The sequence below is a fragment of the Amblyomma americanum genome, chromosome 6 (assembly GCF_052857255.1).
Source record: "Amblyomma americanum isolate KBUSLIRL-KWMA chromosome 6, ASM5285725v1, whole genome shotgun sequence".
Taxonomy (NCBI): Eukaryota; Metazoa; Arthropoda; class Arachnida; order Ixodida; family Ixodidae; genus Amblyomma; species Amblyomma americanum.
The window spans coordinates 29096278-29120464 of NC_135502.1; the positions used below are offsets into that span (position 1 = coordinate 29096278).

General features: G+C 43.8%; 1 protein-coding gene across 1 annotated transcript; it reads right to left on the reverse strand.

Moving 5' to 3' along the window:
* Nucleotides 1-3623: 3623 nt before the first annotated feature.
* On the reverse strand, nucleotides 3624-13920 carry LOC144136529 (putative oligoribonuclease). Its single transcript, XM_077668911.1, has 6 exons — nucleotides 13695-13920; nucleotides 12663-12746; nucleotides 11885-11962; nucleotides 8545-8765; nucleotides 4481-4537; nucleotides 3624-4066 (listed from the first exon to the last, which is right to left on the reverse strand). Exons 1-6 carry the CDS (start codon nucleotides 13836-13838, stop codon nucleotides 3946-3948), a joined length of 705 nt encoding a protein of 234 aa, XP_077525037.1. The 5' UTR covers nucleotides 13839-13920; the 3' UTR covers nucleotides 3624-3945.
* Between the last annotated feature and the right edge of the window lie 10267 nt (nucleotides 13921-24187).

Sequence of the window (24187 nt, forward strand, 5' to 3'; positions counted from 1 at the left end):
AATCGGAATGAAATGGGTGCAATGGAAAACATGGCTTCTTTCATTACTGCGCAAAATGCACCAATTGGCTTGGTACATCAAGTACGCCTGTGTGCTGAACATGCCCAAGCATATAAGTTGGAGAGAGTGAGAGGTCAGAATATACGAGAACACTCTACTAATAGGCTTTTATACATGCCTTAATACGTTTTGGTTTTCTCACTGCAATATTTAATTGAATTTTTAACCCTGTACAAGAATTTGTGTGCACTGATGAAGTGGCTCACAGCAAGTAGTGCTTGTGAAACCAGTCAAACTGTCAAGTCTCTGAAAGCTCCTTAATGCTGACCGCATGATGGTCATGACAGACACAGATGAAGACTTTTGTTTGGACCCAGAGCTTCAGCTCCAGATAAAAACGAATATCTGGAGGGCACACAAGGCAAAATTACTTTCGAAAAGTAATTAAATCACATTACTAAAGCTTACTCAGAAATTGCACAAATGTAATTAAATTCTGGAAGTGATGCTTGTTGGGCAAGATGGTGATTCATGATAATAAAACAGCGTGTAACAAGACAGGACAAAGAAGGAATTAAATTACATTACAAATTACTGATCCCCTAAAGCAATGACATTACTTATAATTAGTGCAGAAATGTAATGCAATTACTTATGAATTCTCACATGCAAAGAAGTACACTGGTCACAGCTGGTCAAAACTTCAACAGTATTACAAAAAATCTTGACCAAAGCAAATATACCAGAACACGAAGTTCTCCTGTCAGAATAGCCACACACATTTCACACTTATCCCATCAAATTCCGTTTCCGTGAATTGTTGATCTTCCTTGCTTTCCCGTAACTCTGGTCATTACAGAACTAAAACCAACAGAGCCACTGTCCAACACTCATCACTTTCACTAAGCTCTCATCAAAACAGAGTGCCAAATACTTTGTTGACTGGCCCTGTTTGCACCTCTTTAAGCTCCTGAAGCATGGAACTTACTGCCTTGAAAGCACCCATAAGTGACCATGGCAGCCACTGGCTCTAATGCTTACTCCAAGCACACTTTCGGTGTACCCCCTGCGTCTCGTGGCGACGATGTAACTTGAGCGTGAGTGAGGCCTGCATGGGCATAACTACGGGAACGTCTCTGCGTGCGCACTCTTCTGTTCTTGTGGACTTGAAAAGTGTGCCATTTGCAGACTACTCGGCCTAAGGCCCGAGTGCATCTACTTGTCTCGTGATGGTCCCGCCGGTGCAGTAAATTCTACCGATCCCAGCTGATCTCCAGAAAATGCTGTGCACCACCTTAGCAGGCATACCATGCCTGAGAGTTCGCGAGCATTCCATCTCACTGATTTCAGAAATGTGCCATCTGCTGACTCGTATGTTGACCTGATACGCTGCCGCTTGGGACTGGTGCTGCGCCATCTAGGGGATGTTTGTGGCATGCCACGTACAAGGCCGCAGCCCCATAGAAAAGACTGGGCAGCAAATTTCTTGAGATCCGTCAGTCCCCTCTTCAGCACGCCTAAGGAGCTTAGGAACTAGTGTAACAAGTTGCCGCAGGGGATGTTTGAGTCACGTGCTCTGTCTCCTTCAACATAAGAAAGTGACAAGAAGGTGCCAGCGATCTGGTGAATGGCACAGCACAATTCCGATTAGAGCTGCCGATCATTTACACAAGCCCTCTCTCATGCACGCTATTACGTGTGGATGTATGCAGTGCTGAAAGGTACACAGCTTCGGCAAGGTGGCAAGTTCCCTTTCGCAGTGCTTTTGTGTGTGTGTAGAACACTACTTGTCGCAGAGCTGCCTGCGCGTCGGTGTGTGAGCAGTCCTGAAGCTTTGACTTCCTCGCATCAGCGCCAAAGTGACGGATTTCGCCTGTGCCCATGTTGCCCCTCATCCGAGCGCACAGTCTCGCTGGCTTGGCGGCCCAGTATTGGCTTGCTTTGTTCCCTATTTCAAGGAGTCCCTCCATGAAAACTTTAGCCCAAAACTGCCAACAGGAAAAGTCACACTGGTGTATTTCAAACAAGAGTAATTTAAACAGTAATTAATTACTTTTGCTGCGAAATTACTGGTCCAGAGAAATGCATTACATTACCAAATTTTTGCACCAGGAAAGTAATTCATTACATTACAGATTACTACAGTTTAATAACTGCCATCTCTACAGGAGAGTTTACAAAAAAACTGGAGGGGACACTTAAACTCTGCCTTAAGGGTACAATGCGACAGCGTAATGAGGTCATTCCCATATATAACAAGGTCATTCTCTACTTAACATTCTTAGATGCCTGGGACCCCTCATGCCCCTCCTGGTGCAGTGGTGCAGCAGTTAAGTGATGTGCCACTGCCCTGCGATGGCAGGTGCTCCAGGTGGTAAGCCTTGTGCGGCCTAGGTTGCTTTTGCCGAGCAACCAATCATTAAAGGGACTAAGCAATAAATTAATTGCGATTACATAAAGCAGATGAGAGATAGGCATTCGATCACTCGTCACCCCAGTGCAAGAATTTTTGAGCTAGCATCAATAACAGCGAAGATATAGACGATTAAAAATTATGCTCCTCCTCTCCCCTCTCAACTCGTACACGAGGAGCACCAGAAAAAAATAAAGAAAACAGGTCTGGGACTTCGCCCCGCCTTTGAATACGTCATCAGATGACGTTCGCTTTGCAACTTCCGGTTGTCGCTCCTAGCCCCCCAGCAGCAGCGTCGGCGACGTGGCGGCATCTCTCCGGTCTCTTCTCCTTCCTGGATTGCGGCGCGCGTCGGGTTTCTTTGCTTGTCATCTGTGGTAATTAGCAGTAAAAACCCGGACCTCGAGGTGCGACTGCTCGCTTTTACGTCCGTGATGGGCATCGAGCCCTACGCGTGCGCACGAAGAGCCGTGCGAGTGGCTCTGAACTTCCGATAGAAGGAGGCGGCAGAGGAAAATTGAAACCATATGCGCGAAGGCAATGCCCTGGCTCGCTTGCCTGAGAGGGTCGCGCGATGGCACGAGCAGACGATTTTCACGGCTACCGGAAGTGTGCCCGTGACGACGTGGCTGCCGTGGCTCCAGTGAATGAGAGCGTGTGGTGGCCAGGTGACGTCATGGTACAGTGACGTCTTTGTTCCACGATTTTAGTTCAAAAATCGGTCACTATGAGTACACCAATCGGCCCGCGAATTTTGAAAAACACGGTTTTTAAAAGTTCATAATAAATTGCCGGCTCATTTCCGAAGACTCATACTTTGTGTGAATGCTTCTTAGCATCATTTCTAAGCATTGGAAACATTTACAAGTGACTTTTTATTCGTTGCATAGTCCCTTTAACTGCCACCTGCCACGGTGGGCAGTTTGCTCACTATCCGGTGCGCACGTTGTGATGACGCTGCAAGGTCACGTGACCTAGGTGGCCCGCTTGCCTCCTTAGTTGCTCTCTGGGCACCACCTGCCAGAGCCATGCTTGTGATTTTTCGCTCCCAATACCGACAATGACAACACCGGATTTTTTGGTGAACGGGGCCTTTAATGCTCACGCGTTAAAAGTGGGATGATCCAAGCACTAAGGTGCCAACACAAAGGTGATGTAATGATAGGCTAGGTGTTATTTGTTGCTAGTTTTATTTGTTGCTAGGTACAGCTGACATTCACCGAAGGTCTTACTGTAATTAGACAACCTTTCTTTATTTTTTTTTAAAACAAGCCTTCAGCTTGGCTTGGCTGTGTGATGTTATCTTAGCTAGTGGCACAAGCCACAATGAAGACAAATCACAAAACAGTCATAGTTGTGCACGGCACAAGCAAAATGCTGCCATATTTGTCACCATATGGGCTGCATTTTATGTACCAATAACAGCACAAAGTCGTGTAAAAACATATCGCTGCATATATTACTGCATATACTGTCACTGGCACAAATGCTTTCGTCATTTGCCTGTCATGTGTCACTGGCACCAATTCTTGTCAATTCGAAATCGAAGCATTTGATTCTATTTTTGTAGCTGTGCTGGGCTCCCTTCTTAGTAATATCGTCTTCCGGTAGAATTTCAGCTCCTCTATGCTTTCCATGATGTCGGGCATGGCCCTGCAGTGCAAGAGACAAAAATGAAATGGCAAGAAAAAAATGCTAATTCTAGCAAAAATATTTTCTCTCTCTCTGTGCGTGCGTGCGTGTGTGTGTGTGTGTGTGTGTGTGCCATTCAGAAGGTTGCAAACACATGAGAAATTCTTTTCCATATATTTTCTCCTTTCTTGGTGCATGTCACCCTCAGCTAAGAATCCCACAAGTTGGTTTTAAAGGCATGGAATGTGATTCACCACTCACGTTAAATGCACAAAGGCACAAGCAACCCCAGCACTTTTTCTATAAAATAGTGAGTTTATCTCTCTCGAATGAAGCTCAGAGTTCGAAACTACAGTGTGCAGACGCGTTGACTGTTGACTAGAAAGACATGCTACCTTCGCTCATCGTTACTCAACTACCCAAGTACTTATTTACCTGTGCGATGCCGTCTTCAGCCTGAGGGCTTGGTAGTACTCTTCTCTGAACCACCGCCTGCGGAGAAGAGAAGTAGCGCTGCAAACTCAACTACATAACCAAATTTTCAACTCCAACATCTTGACTACCACACAGTGGACAGAGTGCGGCTAATATCTGAATTGCTCTGTCTGCTTCAAAAACAGAAAAGTCTGCGCTTTTTATTACAAGGCTCATCTATGCAGGATTAATGCTACACAGAGCACAAGGTTCACAGTAAGCATACCCTACCTTATTTAAGAAAGAGGCCCAATTATAAACCGTGTAAACAGCACTATGCACTTGCTTGAACAGTCATCAAATCGGTACAAACAAGCTAAAAAGAGAAGAAAGAGGATCTAGAAAACATTCCTGTTTGTGAAGTGCCAATTTCAATACCCCACAACTCAACTTCTATGAAATGCAGTGTAATAATTTTACCTTTACTGCATTCTTTGATGTCCAGATAAACCAATGGCATATGTTTTAGCATATTCTCTTGGCCAAAATTTCTTGAAGCCTCTCAGCAAAAAGTTACCTAATATATTACATAAGTGCAAAAAGACTTGTTTTATGTAAAATTAAATTACATATTCGGAATCAGCATGCTAAAACACATATTCCCTGAAGATTTCATAATTGTGAGTTCATTAATAGATTTTTTTAATAAAACCCTCTTCCCCCTTAAGGCATCCAGTGATCAGGCAATGACTATAATTTAACACATTAAACTGGGAACAAGAAAGCACAGTAATTATTTTTGTAACTGGCTACAAATCATGCTTCTGCTGAAGAACAGAACTTCCATCTATGCTTTCAAACTGACCACAAATCGTTGATATAAAGAAATGATCCTCAAAATTATTCACACAATCACTTATCCTGTGTCCCCTGAATTCTAATTCATTTACATTTTACACAGTGCATTTAACCCAGGACAGAGTACTGCTAAAAATGAGTATAAAAATATTAGCATATTTTTTACAGAACTTCCCCTATGATGACACAGCGAGGGCAGAGCTCACGGTTTTAGCAGGAATTTATATTTTAACATGTTCACTGTATGGGGTAGTGCTCGTGGCAGCACAGCACGAATAAATGAAGTTACCCACAATGCAGTGAATGTATTAAATTGGCAAAGAAAGTCAGCCCAGAGCCGACATAGGACTGAGCGCAATACATAGAATTATTTTTCCTGGAAGAAACTTCAGATGCCTTAATTTCTCTTGCAACTACGGTCACTATTTGTTGCAAGGTATAAATCTGCTTGCTCACCATCTTTTCAAATTTTTTAAAAAGGCAGACTGCCACCATGCAGCTATTGGCAGCGTTTTTGCCAGCAATAACAGTTGCTGGTATCTGTGACAAATATCACAAGCAATATTTCATTTATAGCACTTTTAAAACTAATTAACTAACTACAGTTTTAATCAAACCTATGCATCTCAGTTAATGTCATGCTCATTACTGCCACTACATGCAGCCTAGGTGGCACGACAGTTGCCGCATCCGTGATATCGGGGTTTGCAGACGCCTACCACCACGAGAAAGCGAGACTCCCATATAAAAAAATTTGTTCTTAAATTTTTTTCTGCTGTATTTCTCAATGACACAGGTGGATACTTATTAATTTTCAAAGAGCTTTCAATTCCCGCAAAAAAAAAGTAAAGTCAATAAAAGTCAGTAGTCTGTCCCTTTACGAGGAATGTGGGTCTGGCGGGCCAACTTTTGCACTCCTGCTCCAATTTTTAAAATTTTCAGAAATGATGTATCCTTATGCCATTTGAACACAATTCGAGTTTCAGAATTGCATTTTGAGAGTCAAAAAAGTTGTTCACATCACAATAATCTAATGAATGTGTCAGTTTAGGAGAAGTACCATTTTAAAATACTGGTAATTTGCTCATGTTTTTACCACAGGTCACACCAAGAAAACCCCTCATACAGGATAACGGCAGATATTGTGGTTTCATGATGACTGTTCTGAAAAATCACACCATTTAAAAGCAAATTAGTTTTCTTTCTCTACCCTAATAATTTAAAAACTGACTCTTTTCTCCTATAACAACTGGATAATCAAGCATACAAACTACAAACATGCATGCATCAAGCATGCAAACTGAGAAAAACAAGCTCAAACATTTTGAGCTTAACTTTATTTCATACGATATTTTCTTTTTAAATTAAAAGCCACTGTTTCACAGGTATAGGACCTTCTTCGATGTGACAATGCTGAGTGGTAATTGCATACAGTTTCTGTCCCTAATTTTCCTCAGTCAAGCTCTGCAGCACCCTTGTCCATGCTCAAAAACTTGCTGAAATAAGCTGAACATAAAACATAAGAGGTGAAATAGTAGTAAAATTAAGATCTTCCGAAGAAAGGCTAAAATTAGGTTTCGCGTGTGCCATCATCATGGCAAAAAAACAACTTAATTTTCGACATTTCTACTGCACCGATCACGGCCAAAGTTTCAAGGTAGCTCCCTTATTAGTTTATGAGCCTTGTATAACTAAAATCCAGAAATGTAATTTTTCGGTCAAAATCATATTTTTTGCCCGACATCCCTCCTTGGCAAGCTTCTAACAAACAGCAGCCACAAGTGACACATTAGAAAGGTAGGGAATGAAGGCCCCATTATAACATAAGAAGGAAGCCAACAGCCATTAAAATCATGAAGGATTGGGGAATGTTTCAATTAAAAAAATTTGTAGTGTTGATCAATGGAATATTAATAGTGTAATTATGTTATTACTTAAAGATAACTGAATAGAAAGCAGAATAAGAAGCATCCACATTCCGCCGGTGAGATGCGAACCCGTGACCTCCGAATTTTGTGGTGGTCATGGAATTCGGAGGTTGTGGGCTCGGATCCCACTGGCGTCGAGCTCAGGTTGTTCATTTATAAGCCACGCCCCTCACCTGAGCCCCTGCACAATGTTGTTCCTCCATGAGACACATGTGAGCTTCATCTACACATGGCAACTCTGGGACTGGCAGCGGAACTTCGCTATTCCGCAGCAATGAAGTTTCCCAATCAGATGACAATGCCCTAATACATAGCCTAGTGACCAAAGAAAGCAACTTTGAGGCAGCCCCAGAGCAATATTGCAGCGCTGCCAGCCATACTATAGGTTGAGACACGAGTGTCCTGCTTAGGCTGTGTCCGTTTGCCTAAAGCAGCAAGGGAGGCTCAAGCCATAGAGTGCACATCTGCTTCTGGGTTATTAGTAGTTACAAGGAACAAAAAGACCCAGGAGCAGACTCACACTGGATATATACCCGGACGACAGGCAGAAAAACTCTATGAATCAGGTGTACATCTCTCATTGTGCACAGTGCTTTGTCATGCACAGTGCTTTCTTGTTGTTTCCTGCAATGTGGCCGGACACAATGCAAGGTCTGTCCCAGATACAGCGGCCGCGTTTCGGTGCAGGTGAACCAAAAAAGACGCCCGCGTGCTGTGAAAGGTCAGTGGACAATAAAAACTGCAGTCAGTCAACATTTCTTCTGAGTCCTCCACAATAGCGCCTCTTTCTACCTTCCTTCTGTGCTTTGTGGTGGCAATGTTTTAACGGAGGCAAAAAGCAAAAGGCGCCCGAGTGTTGCATGATGTCAGCACACGTTAAAAATCCCCAGGCGACCGAAATCATTCTGGCGCCCACCACTAAGGCATCTCTTTCTCTCTTCTATCACTCCTTCCTTCATGTCTTGCCTTACAATGCAGTTCAGGTGTCCCCTGAGAAGCGAGACAGTTGCTAACAATTTCCCTAACAGCGCTGCTGAGGTGCCTATCGAACACTTGATGTTGACAGCCCAGACTACTATGCATAGGCCTCTATTCACTCAAACACAGGCAACATTTACGCTCACTTTTGTTGAAATTTGCAACTGAGCCAGCACAAGGTAAGTGTACTCAATTATTCTTTTTGTGTTTAATCTCATACAAAATGCCTCCACACTGCATTTCTGCATCAGTAGGTTTCAGCAAAGCGAAGACCTGCTGAATTCTTTTTTTTTCTTAGTTAGTTGATGCAACAATGAGTACCTGGCAAGCTCCTTGACAGTGCTGACATCCACAATGCGGTAGTGCAGCAGGCCATCCAGCCGAGGCATATCTCTCTGCAGGAAGCGTCGATCCATGTAGACAGTGCTTCCGGCCAGCGGGCACTGGCCAGGCACCACGAGACCACCCACATGGGCACACAGCTGGTCTTCTGCCTCCTTCAGAGTCAGGCTGCTCTCGCGGCATGCCTGTGTCAGCCCCGACTGAGTGCATATGAGGAAAGAAAGTGGCGGGACACTTTAGCAAGGCTAGCATTGACCATGCGGAACAACAGGGTACCAACACCATGGGCAATGCAGCCATAAGAAGTGCTCACACAATTAAAGGCCTGGCTGCACAGTTACTGCAATGGCAGGATAAACCATTCAAAACATTTGCAGTCAAGTTTGCGAAAGGTGGGCAGGAATGTATGTACTATTGGCATTAATGAGTTGCAATGCACAAGGTATGGTAAGAGCTCAGTTAGCGAAGCAGTGGTGCTGAAATTTGATTCACTTAGCCTTCAATGTAAGAAACAAAGTACAATGAATGTTTGTGCAAGTTTGGTGCTTGGCGTGAAGGTGCATTGATTTACTGTGGAAACCTGAGCAGGTTCACTTTGGACACGTTGCAAGTTGTACCAAGCATGATAGTACCTTTAATTTTAATGCACGAATACATTTAACGGCTACTCTTTCGCTCCTCATTGCCTGCAAGTTTTGTCTGTCCTGTTTCCCTCCAAAGCTGCATTTTTAGGGCCTGTAGAAGTGCACGACATGCTTTGTAACCGAGCTTCAAAATTCTCGTTTCCCGTTTCTTGTGTTAGTTCACAATATTGTCAACTTCAGCTAGGCACTCTGCTCAGGGTTTTAAACTGTCACCTATAATAAACATGTTGCGAAGGTAGACACACATAGCATCCCAATGTAAATTGTTGCAATACCAGGACAAGCCAGGTTGGAGGAGCTCCCAGTGCTTGCACATCGACATGCGGGATGCGGGTCTCTACACAAGAATCGCCATGAGGGTGCCAGATGGTGGCGAGGTATAGAGCCACTGGAAAATTTGCAGTGACTCTGGCGAGGTGGTTGCATGCCTGCTGCATCCAAACCAATCAGCCGGTGCGCACTGGCTGCTTGAAAGTCTCTACCATCTGACGCTCTATATGGAACAATAATTTTGACTCGCCTCTAAAAATCTGACAGGCTAACTGTGTTCCTATGGCCCAACAAAATAGCGTTGACGTAAGCGGAACCTTGCACAAATACTGCTGCTAACCACCGAGAATGTGATCACCTTCGGAAGTGACAGGCAAGACATTTAGCACAGATGAAAAACGACAGTACGATCGCCTAAGGAAGCGTCAGGCAAGAACTTTGACTGCAGAACAGGTGCAAGAGCAAGAATGCTTCAGAAGAGGAAACACAGGCAAGCATGCATGCATTCGTGTAGTGGGGTAGTCTAGGCGTAGCATGGATTACACAGCTACTTATTTCTCAACTCATAAATAACCTCCTTCTTCCATATGACCCCCAACAGTGGTTAAATGCATATGGCATTCAAGTGTTCAGCACATGCTCACGAGTATTCTTGTAGGAGCTGGCATAAAAGCCCACATATTCTACCAAGGATATAATTTTTTTCCAACTATTCTTACTCTTTTTTTTTTTTCCTAAACTGACCTGGACAGCTTTAACATGGAGTAAACTGCAAATAAGCGAATGTATAATGCAGCCCTGCATTAAAACTCAGAGTGAAAACGATAACTTTTAAGAGGATATAAACTCAACTTCTGAATAGTATTTCCCTCCTTTGGTGTAGATGAATAGTTCAGCCAATTATAATAACGGCCTTGTCTGTTTGGCGTAACAAATTGCCTTAGCATCATTCCACAGCGATGAAAGTTATGATGTGAAGTATGATGTCATGAATTTATGGTAAACGGAAGCAATCCTGGTAACCTATGCGACATAAATGTGCCCATATTTGCCAACCAATCTACCTGATCTTTTTCAGCTCTAGTCCCATTCATACTAAACTAAAACTGGCCTGACATGAACCAGACTCTTTCAATATGTGTAGCCTCTTATTCGCTACCTTTGGCCTCAGTATGCGACCAGTTCAGTCGACCAAATCAGCATCAGAACAGCATGTAGGCTAGCGTCCATTTTATTCTTTTTTGTTCGTTTTCAGAAGGCCCACTCATTTTTTTACAACCAAGATAGTGGGCACCCATTATGTTTGAAGTCGAGACGGTAAGTTTCTGGTGGCGTGTGCGTTAAGCACCGAAGCTAGTCGTATCATTCCAATGGACAGCTGTATGTGTTTTTTACTGCATAAGCAGTACCATTGTTGTTGAAGTCCTGTTAAACACTAATGGGCTTAGAAATGTAAGTAACTTCCCGACAAGAGTAACTGCGAATTCACAGTCGCTTATTGACATGTTTCTTACAAATATAAGCCAAGATAAACTTAGGTCGGGAGTACTTTCGTTCGACCTAAGTGACCACTTACCAATATTCCTTTGCACTAAAGGATATGTACGGAGTAAGCTGACAAGACCCATGCTAACAGTCCAACATATTACCGAACAAAACCTTTCGATATTTTGGAAAAAAATAGAAAAACTATCCTGGAAGGGCGCGTTAGAAAGTGATGATGTCAACGTAGCTTATGATATGTTTCGTGAAATACTGCAGCATGTCTATGCAGCTAGCTTTCATGAAGTGCATTTTAAACAAAATAAAAAGATTAGGAAGCCTTGGGCCACAGCTGAACTGAGAATAAGAATTCATTATAAAAATTGCCTTTACAATCTGTTTATCAAAACTAAGGATCTGAATTAATATAAAGATTTTAAAGTCTATCGAAATTGCCTGAACAAGGACTTAGCAATAGCGCGTCATGAACATTTTGCAAATCTTCTGGAATTTAAACCAGGATCTACAGATGTCACATGGAAGAGATTAGCTTCACTATTGAACTATAAGGCATCACTGAATGTGATTCACAAACTGAATATAGACGGCACCGAACTAACTGGAAAGCCATTGCAGATGCAGTTAATAAATATCTGATCAATCTTAAGGTGCAAGATACCATTCACAACAATCTGGAAAACCTTCGATGGAATAGAGGAAAGGAGCGAAAGGAGCAGATATATGTGCTACGTTGGGAATGCATCACTTAAGAGCTGCAAATAGTTTTCTCTGTAATCTAGTCCATAATGTTTGTCGATGTGTGTGTCTAATGACCACTAATTTGCGAGCGATAACAAGCAGTACAACAATTTCCTGCTGTTCGCAGTATCATGCTTGTGAAAGAGAGCACCAAGGGCACCGACCTTTCTGTGGTGCTCCTTGCACCAGTCGCCCATCCTTTCAAGCACATCGTCTGGCTGGTGCAAAACCAGGTTCAGCCCCTGTAGGTAACCATAAAATTAAAAGAGTAATTGGAGTCAGTGTGAATACAGAAAAAGCACAAAACGAAAGCCTGATCTGTGTACTATTTACTTGAATACAATGATTTTCTTTTCTGAGAACAGAAGTAGTTATTCACCCCTTGGTGCTATGACTGTATCAATATTATTGAATAACTTCATCATTTTTCCCTTTCTCACACTGCAAAAGCAACTTTTGATTAATAATTGTGGTCTTTCGCCCTCTGGGCAAACATAGAACTGTATGTAGGTGCATTTCTGACAATCTTACAATGATGGCTTTGCTATAACAAGCGATCTTCAAATACAAAATTATCTTTAGTGTGCATCCATGGACTGTTCATACAGTGAATGAATCAAAGTCTGACACACCTATGCTCTGTGCCTGATGGAGGAAGAGGAAAAAATCCTAAAACGAATAATTACAACTAACGTCAACCTAAGCAGAGCCATGGATATGACAATCAAATACTGTAAAAATCAATTCATTTACATGGGGGGACAAAAAATAGAAACAAAACAAACCTATACAGTTCTTTCAATTCACCAGAGCTGAAAAGTTCATCCCAACCCAGTTCTTTAGCACAGAACTACTTCCCTAATGAGTATATCGAGCAAATGACAGGGTGCAGCCAGAGACAAAGAGTTCTTGAAGCACTTTATATAAGAAAAAAACACTGACCCCAGAGATGGGGTTGAGATCCTTGTCAGTCACCACACAAGCCACCTCCATGATGCGGTCAGTCGCAGTGTCCAGGCCAGTCAGCTACACAGAAAAGAGAGAATGACATGCAGTACCGAGTGAATGCCCAATAATTAACAAGAAACACTGTAACACTACACCAGATGAACAAGAGGATAAGAACGGCCTAAGACTGCATCAATAAAGAACCATTAACGCTGATCTCAGTTATACATCAAGGCTCCAATGGGGAAAAAAAAGGGGGGGGGGGGGGGAGTTTGTAAATTTTGTAATATTCGTGTATATTTACTTCAGCATTGCCCATTGCCTATGACTTGCAAACAGTGCACTGTAATTTGAGGCACCAAGTGACTGTGAAGCGAATAAGACATTACACATGTCGAGGCAGGCAACAAAAGAACAGAGCAAGCAATGCAGCACTGACAGTCTGCCAGACAAGATTCAAAGCAGAGCAAATACCTTACAGGATGCCAGAAAAAAATCGTGGGACATTAGCCAAAAAACTTCGGGGAATCTATTTCAAACTCTGGACAGACCTATCTAGGATAAAAGGGATGCTTCTGCCGTACAGCCTTCGACCAAATGAAATGCCAATTGCTTTTTAAGCGCCGAAACAGTATTGTGAACTATTCAAGAAATTTGGCCTTCGCGGCTGCGATCAAGCCCGAACTTATGCACAGCAGCCGAATGCCGTGGCCACTGAGCCATAACATAACTTGGCCGAAGCGCTTACAAAACGGCTCACGCCAATTTCCAGGTGAATACCACTCCTGAAAGTAAAACATGCAGTTGAAAGTATGCGTTAATAACACAGATTAGGCATATTTCGTGTTTGCATCTGCTGTTGCAGACGAGATAAATCGGATCCTGTTATTCACCAATTCAGATCACCTCATTAGCCAAACGCAAATGCATTAGAGCCCGCTGGTTCAGGGCAGCAGGGCACGCAACTAGAGCCAACTAGAACGCAACGGCACCTCTTGATGCATCGCATCCGAAAGCGAAGCTTACCTCCATGTCTATCCAAACAAGTCCGTCGCTGCAGAGCGCCTTGGCGCCTTCACCTTGCTCCATTTTAGTGCTAGCAGGTCTGATCCAAGACAGCACCGATTTAAAAACCTTCAGCCGGAACGAAAACACTTGCCGGAGTAACATCAGACCACCTCACGAACGCGGGCGAAACTTAGCGGGGATACATAACTTGGATACTATTGGAAACGGCCACGGCTACTATTGACTCGTAACTTGGCTTTCGCTTTTAAGCAAAGGCAGGGTGGCTAGACCACCTTAGCAAAGGCGTCATGTGTTCTAGTCATGCATCGTGGCATCGCGTCACCGGAGTCACGTTACAAAACGCTCGGTTATCCGCATGGTTATCCGAGTAGTTGTGTTAAGCCAGTGCCTCCTTGAGGTTGAGCGCTGCTCCCAAATAATTAATGTACTGACCACATGTTGACTAAACACATGTTGGTCTACGTAGGAGGGCAGGGGTAGCAGGGACACGTTAAAGGGCAACCAGGGCAACTCCGGCGGTTTTAAACGAAAGCTTTACTGGCCGCGAACTTGCGATTTCGCCGTGGCGGTACTCCGAGGAGTCTCGTGACGTGAAAACGCGCGCATCGCCGCGGATATTTCTCTCGCTCGCTCCCTAGTCACTACTGCGCATGCGCCACTAGTAGCACCGAGCCACAGGTGTTCCGCCGCTGCGCAGCGCCGCGCCTTTCCTGAAAATCCAACTTTCAATTTTCTCTTTCTTCTTCCCCTCCCACCCTTATCCCTTCCTTTACGGCGCGGTTCGGATGTTCACCGAGATATGTGAGACGGTTACTGTGCCATTTCCTTTCCTCAAAAACCAAACAAAACAAGTGAGCCGACGACGTTCATAGAGTTCACTGGCGTTGACAACTTTGCAAAGGCCGTTCACTGTCACGAAAGGAAAGGCGCACAACCGGCTCCATGGGCCAGTGGAAACAATAATAATTGGTTTTTGGGGAAAGGAAATGACGCAGTATCTGTCTCATATATCGTTGGACACCTGAACCGCGCCGTAAGGGAAGGGACAAGGGAGGGAGTGAAAGAAGAAAAGAAGAAGGAGGTGCCGTAGTGGAGGGCTCCGGAATAATTTCGACCACCTGGGGATCTTTAACCTGCACTGACATCGCACAGCACACGGGCGCTTTGCGTTTTTCCTCCATAAAAACGCAGCCGCCGCGGTCGGGCTCGTACCCGGGTCAGTGGAAACCTCAATCTCGCTTTCATGTAGTGGCGTTGGTGTCCAACTGCAAAAGCCTGCTTTGATTGCATTCCGCACACTGGATAGGCAGCGCGCTCTCCCTTCCACCCTGGGAGGTGGCATGCGAGAGATTGATCGCCAAATGAACACTGCGGCCTAGCTATTGCTGCAGTGCCACATGTCAGCCACAACATTGTCAGCGCTAATGCATTCAGGCCACATCTCTCTCTCACCACCACATGTATCAAAGCACGAATGAGGCGTCGGCATATTTAGGGAGCCAGTTATTCACCCTTCCTTTAACATATTGTCAATGCCAATGCCACTGAACACAGCAAACGCCCACATCTTTCGCTTTGTATATCCTGGATTAGCGGAGCTAATCCACATTAATTTTTTTTCAACATTTTGAGTTCATAATCACATCACATTCTTTAGTCCTCCCTCTCTCCGGCACAAAAAACCCTTTTTCAAAGTACTGAGCCGAAGTATGATGAAGTATGAAATAATGACCGGAGTGGGTCATTATTTGTCTGAAGTGACAAAAAAAACCCCGCGAAAGTTTGGCCTTCAGCAAACGCAGAGCGAGTATCGACAAGCGTGCTAAACTGTAACGTCACATACTCAAGGTTCCCCGTAGAAATTGCCCTGATTGAACGCAAGAATTGAAAGAATTTCAAAATTCCTTTGTGCTGCCACAGAACGTCTCCCGGCTGCGAAATTTTTCAGAAATGACCACAAAGCTACGGAGAACTTGCCGTGAAAGTTTCAGTAGAATCTCTGGATGTACAAAAAACGCCAGAGTTGCTGTTAAGGAAAGCTTTCACTAAGATGGGAGCCAAGCATCCCAGCAACTAAAGTAACTTACGGACACTCAGGTTCCTTGTCATCATTTGTGTGGCTGTATGCAAAATCTGGAACACCACCAACTAGCCCAACGTAAGTGCTTTAAGCTCGCTAAAGTTGAACTCCAAAGGCAAATCCGGAGTGGCTTGTCCCTCTCTGTACCACAGGCAGCAAAAGTAACAGACACCCCTTCCAAGTTCCGGCCCGTGCTACTCTGCGTGGGGCCACCATCTGACAAAACACTTCTAGCATCAAGAGCGATGCAGCGGGCCTGTTTCGGCCCCATAAGTGCTTTGTCAGGTGGTGCCCCTACGCAAAGTGGCACAGGTTGGAACATGGAGGGAGGGCCTGTTACTTTTGTCCCCGATGGCACATCCCAGTACACAGTTGTACCCGCAGACCTGTGCTCAAAGCCACAACGATATGCTGCTGAGCGGATAAAATAATGGTGCCAAAAGACTAACTCCCAAATATGCGCCACAGTATGCGTGCAGTACAGTGCGGACAGGAAACATATAAATGGCAGCTACTGTTATTTGATTCGAATTCATAAACAAACACTATTATGAACGTTTCCACTTTTTAGTATAAATAATAATGTCATACAATAATTTTGATGAAAAAAACTATCGTTTAAGCTTCTAAATGATTATGAAGCACTTTTCTTTTAACATCTGCCAGTACTTTATGGAGACAGCACAGTGCCAGCAGGTGTTTTCTCCCTGGTTCTGGTTCGCAGAAGAAACCGTTGGGGAAATAAGATGCACTGCATTTGCAGCCATGGACGTCTGCAGAAAGAGTTGCTGTACTGAAATATAATAAACAGGGTTATTCTTGAGCAAGTTAGTTCCACATATTCTTCAATGAATTAGTGTCACTGATGGGCACACACAGTTTTTTTGCTAACACACACCAAACACTGTCCCTATTTTGACTCCTGCAGTGCTTAGCAAAACAATATGCATAAAAAGGAACATGAGCAGTTGCAGAATTGGAAAAGATCATAAACGGAAAATTATGAGTAGGCACATGTACTATGTACACTTTATGCATCTAAATTTTCGAAGGAGTTTTACTTGGTCCTCATCAAACATCCAAAGCTCATTTTAAATCCTGCTCACTTTTTCTTCTCAGCTTAATTGACTTGTACATGACTACCATTGTGCAACCCAGTTTATTTTTTTCGAATTCAAAAGTCTTGTCTGCAGTAGTAAGAATTTTTGACAGACTGCCTTTAGATCTGCATCTTTTGGCACAGAATTCCAAGAAAAATATGTTAAATTGCCAAATGCTGGTCTTCACTCACTGTATCTGCAATGGTATTAATGCTCTAGAACAATCAATTGCTTAGCCTGTAAATAGATTCTATTTATGACTTCAAGCTAGCAGAGCAAAACTCTGCAGGTCAGGGCAATTGAGTACTTCTAGTACTCAAAACAACCTACAATCAGTCGCCAGACCTCTTGTCATGTAAAAGCAGCTGCTATGGCTTGTATAGTGCATACAAGGCTAAAGAAACTGGCTATCTGCTAACAATTCTCTGGTTGACAACTTGTGGAAGCACCAGTAGCAACTCACTATGCAACAAGCAGGATCTTTCAATACACCATTACCCTGATAACCAAGTAAGAAAGTAAAGCCTGATAAAGGTTACCAAAGCATACCATAGCAACACAGGCAGATAACACGATAATTTCAGCAAATAATTAAGAAGTAACCACATTTACAAATCAGTGTATGAAGGTAGTACTTTGCAAGGCTGTTACCGAGTCCTAGGAAAAATGATTTGACAATATGCATACATAAAAGGCATAAGGAGTTGATCAGCATCAAATGCAGATGACAAAGCTATTCTGACCTAGAAAAACCTAAGCCCACTGCACTGGGACTTGAAGACATAACACAAGCAGAGTGTTAGAAGTACACTATTTTAAAGGGCAATGAGGACAAACAGATGTTAGCCTGTGTTAAAAGGGTACTGCATTCTGATCACAAAGAGACCACTCTCACTGAAAACAAAGCTAGAAAAGCTAAAGAGGACATTTAAAACTGCTTACATACTATGAATGCAAAAGCATTTACGGCCCGCTCAGCGCTTCTAGTGCCATCTGGCATTTCTCTCACCTGAGACTGTTATCTTTCCACATCATGTGACGTGGCGTGTTATGTCACATCGTACGATGTGACATAGTTGATCACACCATATCTCATATGATATGACATACAGTCACACATTTACGTGTGCTGATCTCATCTTTCATTATGACATCATTACACTATGACATCGTCAACTACTACTATCAGTAACTATCCCTACCTTCAATGCCATAGAGATCACTTTCATTGACAATTAGTACCATAAACTATTTATGGTTTATTCCTGACGTCACAGGTGGTTTTTGGGACCACTTTTTCTGAACGCTGATGCCGGGTTTTGTTGCTAATGGGCTATATAATGCTTTTGCATTAAAAGAGCAAAAAGTGAAATACAGGTGTTGCCAACACCGGCCGATTTCCCAAGTAAATTATAAGCCTCAACATCAATTTTTGGGTGCGGATCCCAACGGCTACACTACACCACCATTCATTCCTAAACAGCGGCAACTCACCCCTTTTGGCAAGTATGTAATGAGCTTGAAATCACAGGCGAAAGAACAGTTAACCCCAATTTTCTCGCCGATAAACACATATTTAGTTACTGAACAACATAGAAGGAGAGAGCCAGATAACAAATTTTTTCTGAGCACAACGGAGTTGAGTTGTTCTCCGTGTCCTCCGTGTTTTTGTCCTTCTAAAAAGAAGCATCAGCAGTGCAAATTTCATTACGTCGGGTGACTAGTACTTATTTTGCAGAGCCACAAGTGGCTTTAAGCAATAATTGTAGGATAAAGGTTCAGTGTACAATATGAAACATCTGTCTGACATTGTGTGAATTGCATTTTATTGAAGTACCTGTGTCATGGGAATCAGTATGTTTTTCATCAAGCAACAACAGCCCCTAGACACAGTAGGGTTTGCCATTTTCCTGGCATTTTATGCAGGCAGTGACTAGAAGTATGACAAACAACACAAAACTGGCAGTGCCGTAGTGCAAAATATACAGCCAAATTGCTGTGTCAACACATTTTTCTGGTTGCAAACTGCATGTAATACTCTCAGGACAAGCCCACCACAGAGTACAGCGTGGAAAGTTTGCACTTACAGTTCGTCTTGCTGCCTTATGAGGCAACGCAGACTTGTCACTTTCTTGTAAGCCAGTGGTCAAAGATAAATTGGCAATACCTTCTCATAAGGAGGGAAGTTTTACTCTGTTTTACTCACAAGCTGAAGCTTACAAATAGAGCATTCCAATTTTTGCAGTGCTTGTTGTGTGTGTTGCAAAAAGCCGTGTAGCCACTCTTTTTTCCGGTGGCGGGGGGAAAGCATTAAATCTCATTTCTCCAGGCCAATAAATGCTGAAACCATGTTTAGCAACTTGCTTGCTTTTGTGCAGAAGGTGAATCACCTTTCACTCGATATTCTTGTGCTTAATTTCTCCCCTAAGCCTCATCACCTAAGCCAGAGCCTCATAGAGTACAATACCTGCAGTGTTAGCCCTCTCCTATTCCCTTTCCCAAATGAGGTAATAGCGAAGTGCCACCTCGTGTCCTTGACATCAAACTACCTCGAACAGTTGCTTCTACCAACTTTGCAGAGACCTTGTGCACATTTTCTATTGATGGAAGTATTTTCAACAGCAATAAAAAACTACCACCATTATTAATATTTTTAAATATCAATGCTAAAAAAGAGTCAAGGGCATGAGGTGGGGTAATATGATAACGCCACCACATGGCCCCTCACTGAAACATACGGATAATCGTAATGATGTGGGAACGAGCGTGACCTGGCAGGCACTGTACGAAAGGAGGCACTGTGGATCGCAAAAGCACTTGCTACTTCCTCATACCCTCAACAGATATGGTGCTGTCCACTTGCAATGGCAATACAAGAAGTATCACAATATCCTGAAGCGCTCATGGCACCAGAAAGTATAATGGTGAATTCCAATCGAAGGCCCGGAGCGGTCTGCCCGCTCTGTGACAGGGCGCCTGAATCCGGCGCAGAGCGCGCGACCTGAAATTGCTATTGGAGTACACTTGCTCTGGCCAGAGCATGCAGGCCAGAGCATGCAAGGCGCTGCTATCGCCGCTGAAAAAGAACAACACGTAAACTTCTGGTCGGATCCGCCAATTTCGGCGGAGCAGTCCCGACTGCTCCATGGAGCAAACTCGGCTCGGCAACCGCTCCCTGTCTACGATTGGAAGACGCGATCCGTGCCTCAGATCTGCGATTGGAATACAGTTGCTCCGAAAAGAGCAACAGTGGGAGGGGATGCTCTCCAGCGAGGTCCCGGCCGTCCAGCGCGGATTGGTGCGGAGAGTCTACCTGGCGGCATACCTCAGTGTAGCCCTGGACCAGGGGCCCCAACCCTGTTAAGACGGGCTGCAATAACTCATCGGAAGATGAAGAAGACAGCCCGCGACCGCTAATAACACATTTTAATATCAAATATAAATAAAGTTTTTCCTCCTCCTCCGAAAAGAGCAGGAAACATTGCTCCAGAAGTGCTCCAACTCTGCGATTGGAAGTCACCATAAGTGAAAGCCCATTCAACTCAATGGGCACACATTTTGGTCAGAAAGATGAGTCTTTTTCCCACACACCCTCATTTCTGCATCTGCAGTCAGTTACCTTCAAGCAGATGTGGTTATGTCTTAGCAGACATGTCTAATGGTGCTCGCTCAAATCAAAAGTCAACTAGGAACACTGCAAACAGCACCTTTTTAAGTCAACACTCACTGGCTGCTTTGCCACTACACATTACACAAGTGCATGGCTCTTCATCAGCTTCGCCGTTGGCCTTCTTCTGTTTGGTGATTTTTCGTGGATGCGCCGCGAAAAACGCTTTCTTTTTTGCTCTCCAGAGCTCTTGCTGCGCCGCACTTGCACACGGATACATCCCAAGCCTCCGAAGGGCTCTGCGTACAGTGAGCCTATCCACACCGAACAACTCGGCAGCCTTCTTCATCGAAAGGCTTGGGTTGACTTCAAAAGCACCGGCAACAGCATACGCAAACTCGCCTAAACGGTGCAGCGAGTTGCCGACCACTCTTGAGACACGTTTCTTGCGCTGGACTGAACCTTCGTCTAAGAATCGCTTCACCCAGCGAGCCATTGTGCTCTTGGTTGGTGGCCTTCCACGGAATTCTTTTTTATATTGGGTTGTGACGGTTGAAAAGCACCGAGGATTGCTTTCCAAATAGATGGCTACAACCCGGGTGCGCTGCTGCAGGGTATACCTACGGGCCATCTTCTCGTTTCGGTGGGGGAATCACTTCAGAATGGAGGTAACAGAGTTCGCAACGATGGACCCGCGTTCATATAGTACGTATTCCGTTTTCAAGTTTGCTTCAGCTCTACGACGACGTTGTGTAGCACTGGAAGCATCACGTCGAGAGGTTGAAGCTGTCCCCATACACAGCCGCAGCAGCAGACAAGGCACAGGGGGGTAAAGCGCGGTGAGGAGGTTGTCATACACTCGGGCAGCGCCATCTTGATACTCCCATAGTTGCCGGTACTTATTAGTTGTTTGCGCTACTGAAAATTAAGCGAATATTTTCAATATAGCTACACAGAACACATTAAAAAATAAACCTCTAAAACTTTAAACATCCAAGAAGATGTTTGAGCATTACGCCAAACTCTTCTTGTTGTTTGAAAATTTGAAATATGCAAACGTGTTCAAGAAAACTTGGGGAAGTTTCGTTTTCGTTTCGTCTGCTCTAGCAGCTGTAGGTTACCAACGTATGCTAGTTTATTACTACTTACGGCGTAGACTGCAGGACAGAATTAAGATACGGCAGTTTCATACGCCCAATACGTTCTGCATTACACACCTCTCCACCTCATGTGTCTGCTCAAGGCACTCGCTTGCATTGTCCACTGAGAGCTGCCTCACTCTTTTTCGACCGTGCGTTCAAGCCACTCTTCGCACTTTGGACTCATTCATTCCCGCCGCTCGGTTCGCAGTCTTTCGCACGAACGTTGCCTTCTCTGCTGGTGTTGATTTTGGATGTCTGATTCGGTGCCGGGAAAGCGCTGCACACGCAAGTCGTTTCCCGTGCGCATGTTGGCCGATCGTATCTCTTGCGCGCACGGCGGTCGATCGATCGCACACAAGAATCTGGACTCTGGACCCGTCGGCAGCGTTCAGAGCGACACCCGAAACTACCATAGCAGTCGGCCGGGCGAGTAAGTCCGCCTTCGCTCAAAAGCGTAAGAACACAGATAACAAACAATATAATACAGAGAACAAAACCGTCCGATTATACACGCTCGCCTGTCAGTTGCTCAGTAGATGCCGTAAGCACGCAGCGCGCTGTGGCTCCGCGCGTCGCGATTGTCTCGCTCGTGCACAGAGTTTCCGCAGAATGCCGCCATCGTGCTTCATGTGTGAGTACTGTTCTTCTCTGAAAAATTCATAACGGCACTGTCGCGTGTTTTTTTTTTTAGATTTTCCGCTGCAGTGATGAGCAAGGGCACAAAAACGTTGACCGCTTGGCCATACAGTCCTTCCAGCAGTTCTGCCAACGACATGAGCAGAGCTTGAATGAAGTAGAACATTACAAACAGAGCCCAGCACATGTAATTGGAGTGATCAAGTTCGTTTTGAAGAAATATGTGACACTCAGACTGAGAGAGGAGGCTAGAAGGATAACAGAGAAGGCAAGAGGGGCATATGTTAGAGCACTGCTTACAAAGCAATCTTGTTTCAGCATCAATAAGAACCATTTCCAATTGCACTAATCAACTTAACGACATATACATGAAGGAATCCAAAGTTAGTGAACTGTCAGTGTGTATGTCATAATGAGCCCCTCGATTATCTCCCTTTGTCTGCACCGCAACCTAATGACAATTATCTAGTGCAAAGCAAGGAATGAAGTAAACAGGAATAAACTAATAATAAATTTTTACAAGCCAAAGTCGCACTTGGGTTATGCAGCACGCTGCAGAAGAGGATTCTTCAATAATTTTGATACCTGGGGGTCTTACACACGCCGAAAATTTATTACAAAATACAGAGTACCAGCTGTTCCAACTAAACGCATTGCATATTCTCTTAAATACTCCTGATTTTATATTATCAAAATTTGGCGTTCAACAATTGTTGATACAGCGACAGTAGTGGGGTAGCTTCACCAGTGCATTGTAGGAATGAACCTGGCCAATGTGCATGTTTATAAAGTAGTATCGCAGTGTAAAATTCAGGACTGCATTCCATTACCTTGCAAAGATCTCTTGTCGCGCCTTCTGTCAGATAAATGGCAATGATGCATGACACGCAAGGTAAATATGTCTGTTGATTGTAGTAGAAGAAATAAGAATCCTTTTGTCGAAGTTCCTTAAAACACACCTTATATGTGTAAGGCAACAACTCTTCACCAGTGCAATGTTCAGTGCAGAAAATGTTTCCGAAGCTAAGATCACTGAAGTGCTCAGCAGGTACTCAAACATTTATTCGCGTTAAAAAAATCTAAATGCAAAGCAGTTGCACATTTCAGCTTTTACACAGATGCTCATGTGCATTTCTGAAGGCTCTATTTTTTTTGGTTTTGTGGGGTTTAACATCCCAGAGTGGCACAGGCTATGAGGGATGCTATTTCTGAAGGGATCTGCACCAGATGCACAGTCCTGCTATAGATAACAAGTATGATGAAGAGTGACATCGAACATTTATTCGAACATTGTTCATGCAAAATCAATGTGTTGATACTATGTTGAAAATGTGTTTTTTTCCAAGTTCCCCTTAGTATTGCATCAAGGCTGCCCTATTAGGTGTTCAACAAATAAGAGCAGAGGTCTTGGTACTGTTTCTATTTTTTTTTTCATGTGCATTCTTTGAGTGTGTGAAAAGATGTGCAAAGTATTCAACGCTATATTGTGTATGACTGAGACATTATTTACAAGCTATGATACTTTCATTTGTCTAGTGTGTACAACAGTAACATCAGTGAATTTATGGCAGAAATAAAAAGCAGGCATTCACAAACATAACTGCTGAAGTTAAATGACTGTCAACTATGAAACCAGCTGTAACTTTGCAGTGGCAGGTTGCATAATAATCTCACATGCTTGTAACTGTGCAGATACACTGATTGTCAATTTTTTGTTTTACAGAATATGGCCTGAATTTTTAATATTTCCAAAGCTGTACGCAAGCAAACCGCATTCCAACGTTTCTCTTTACTATCATCACCTTGCACAATGCTCTGTTAGTGCTCTCCGAGTGCGACTTATCCCACATGTCTCTTGCATAAAGTTCTTCCATGTATGTACGCTTTGGTGCTTCGTTGCGAGCAGATTAAACCTTTCGGAACGG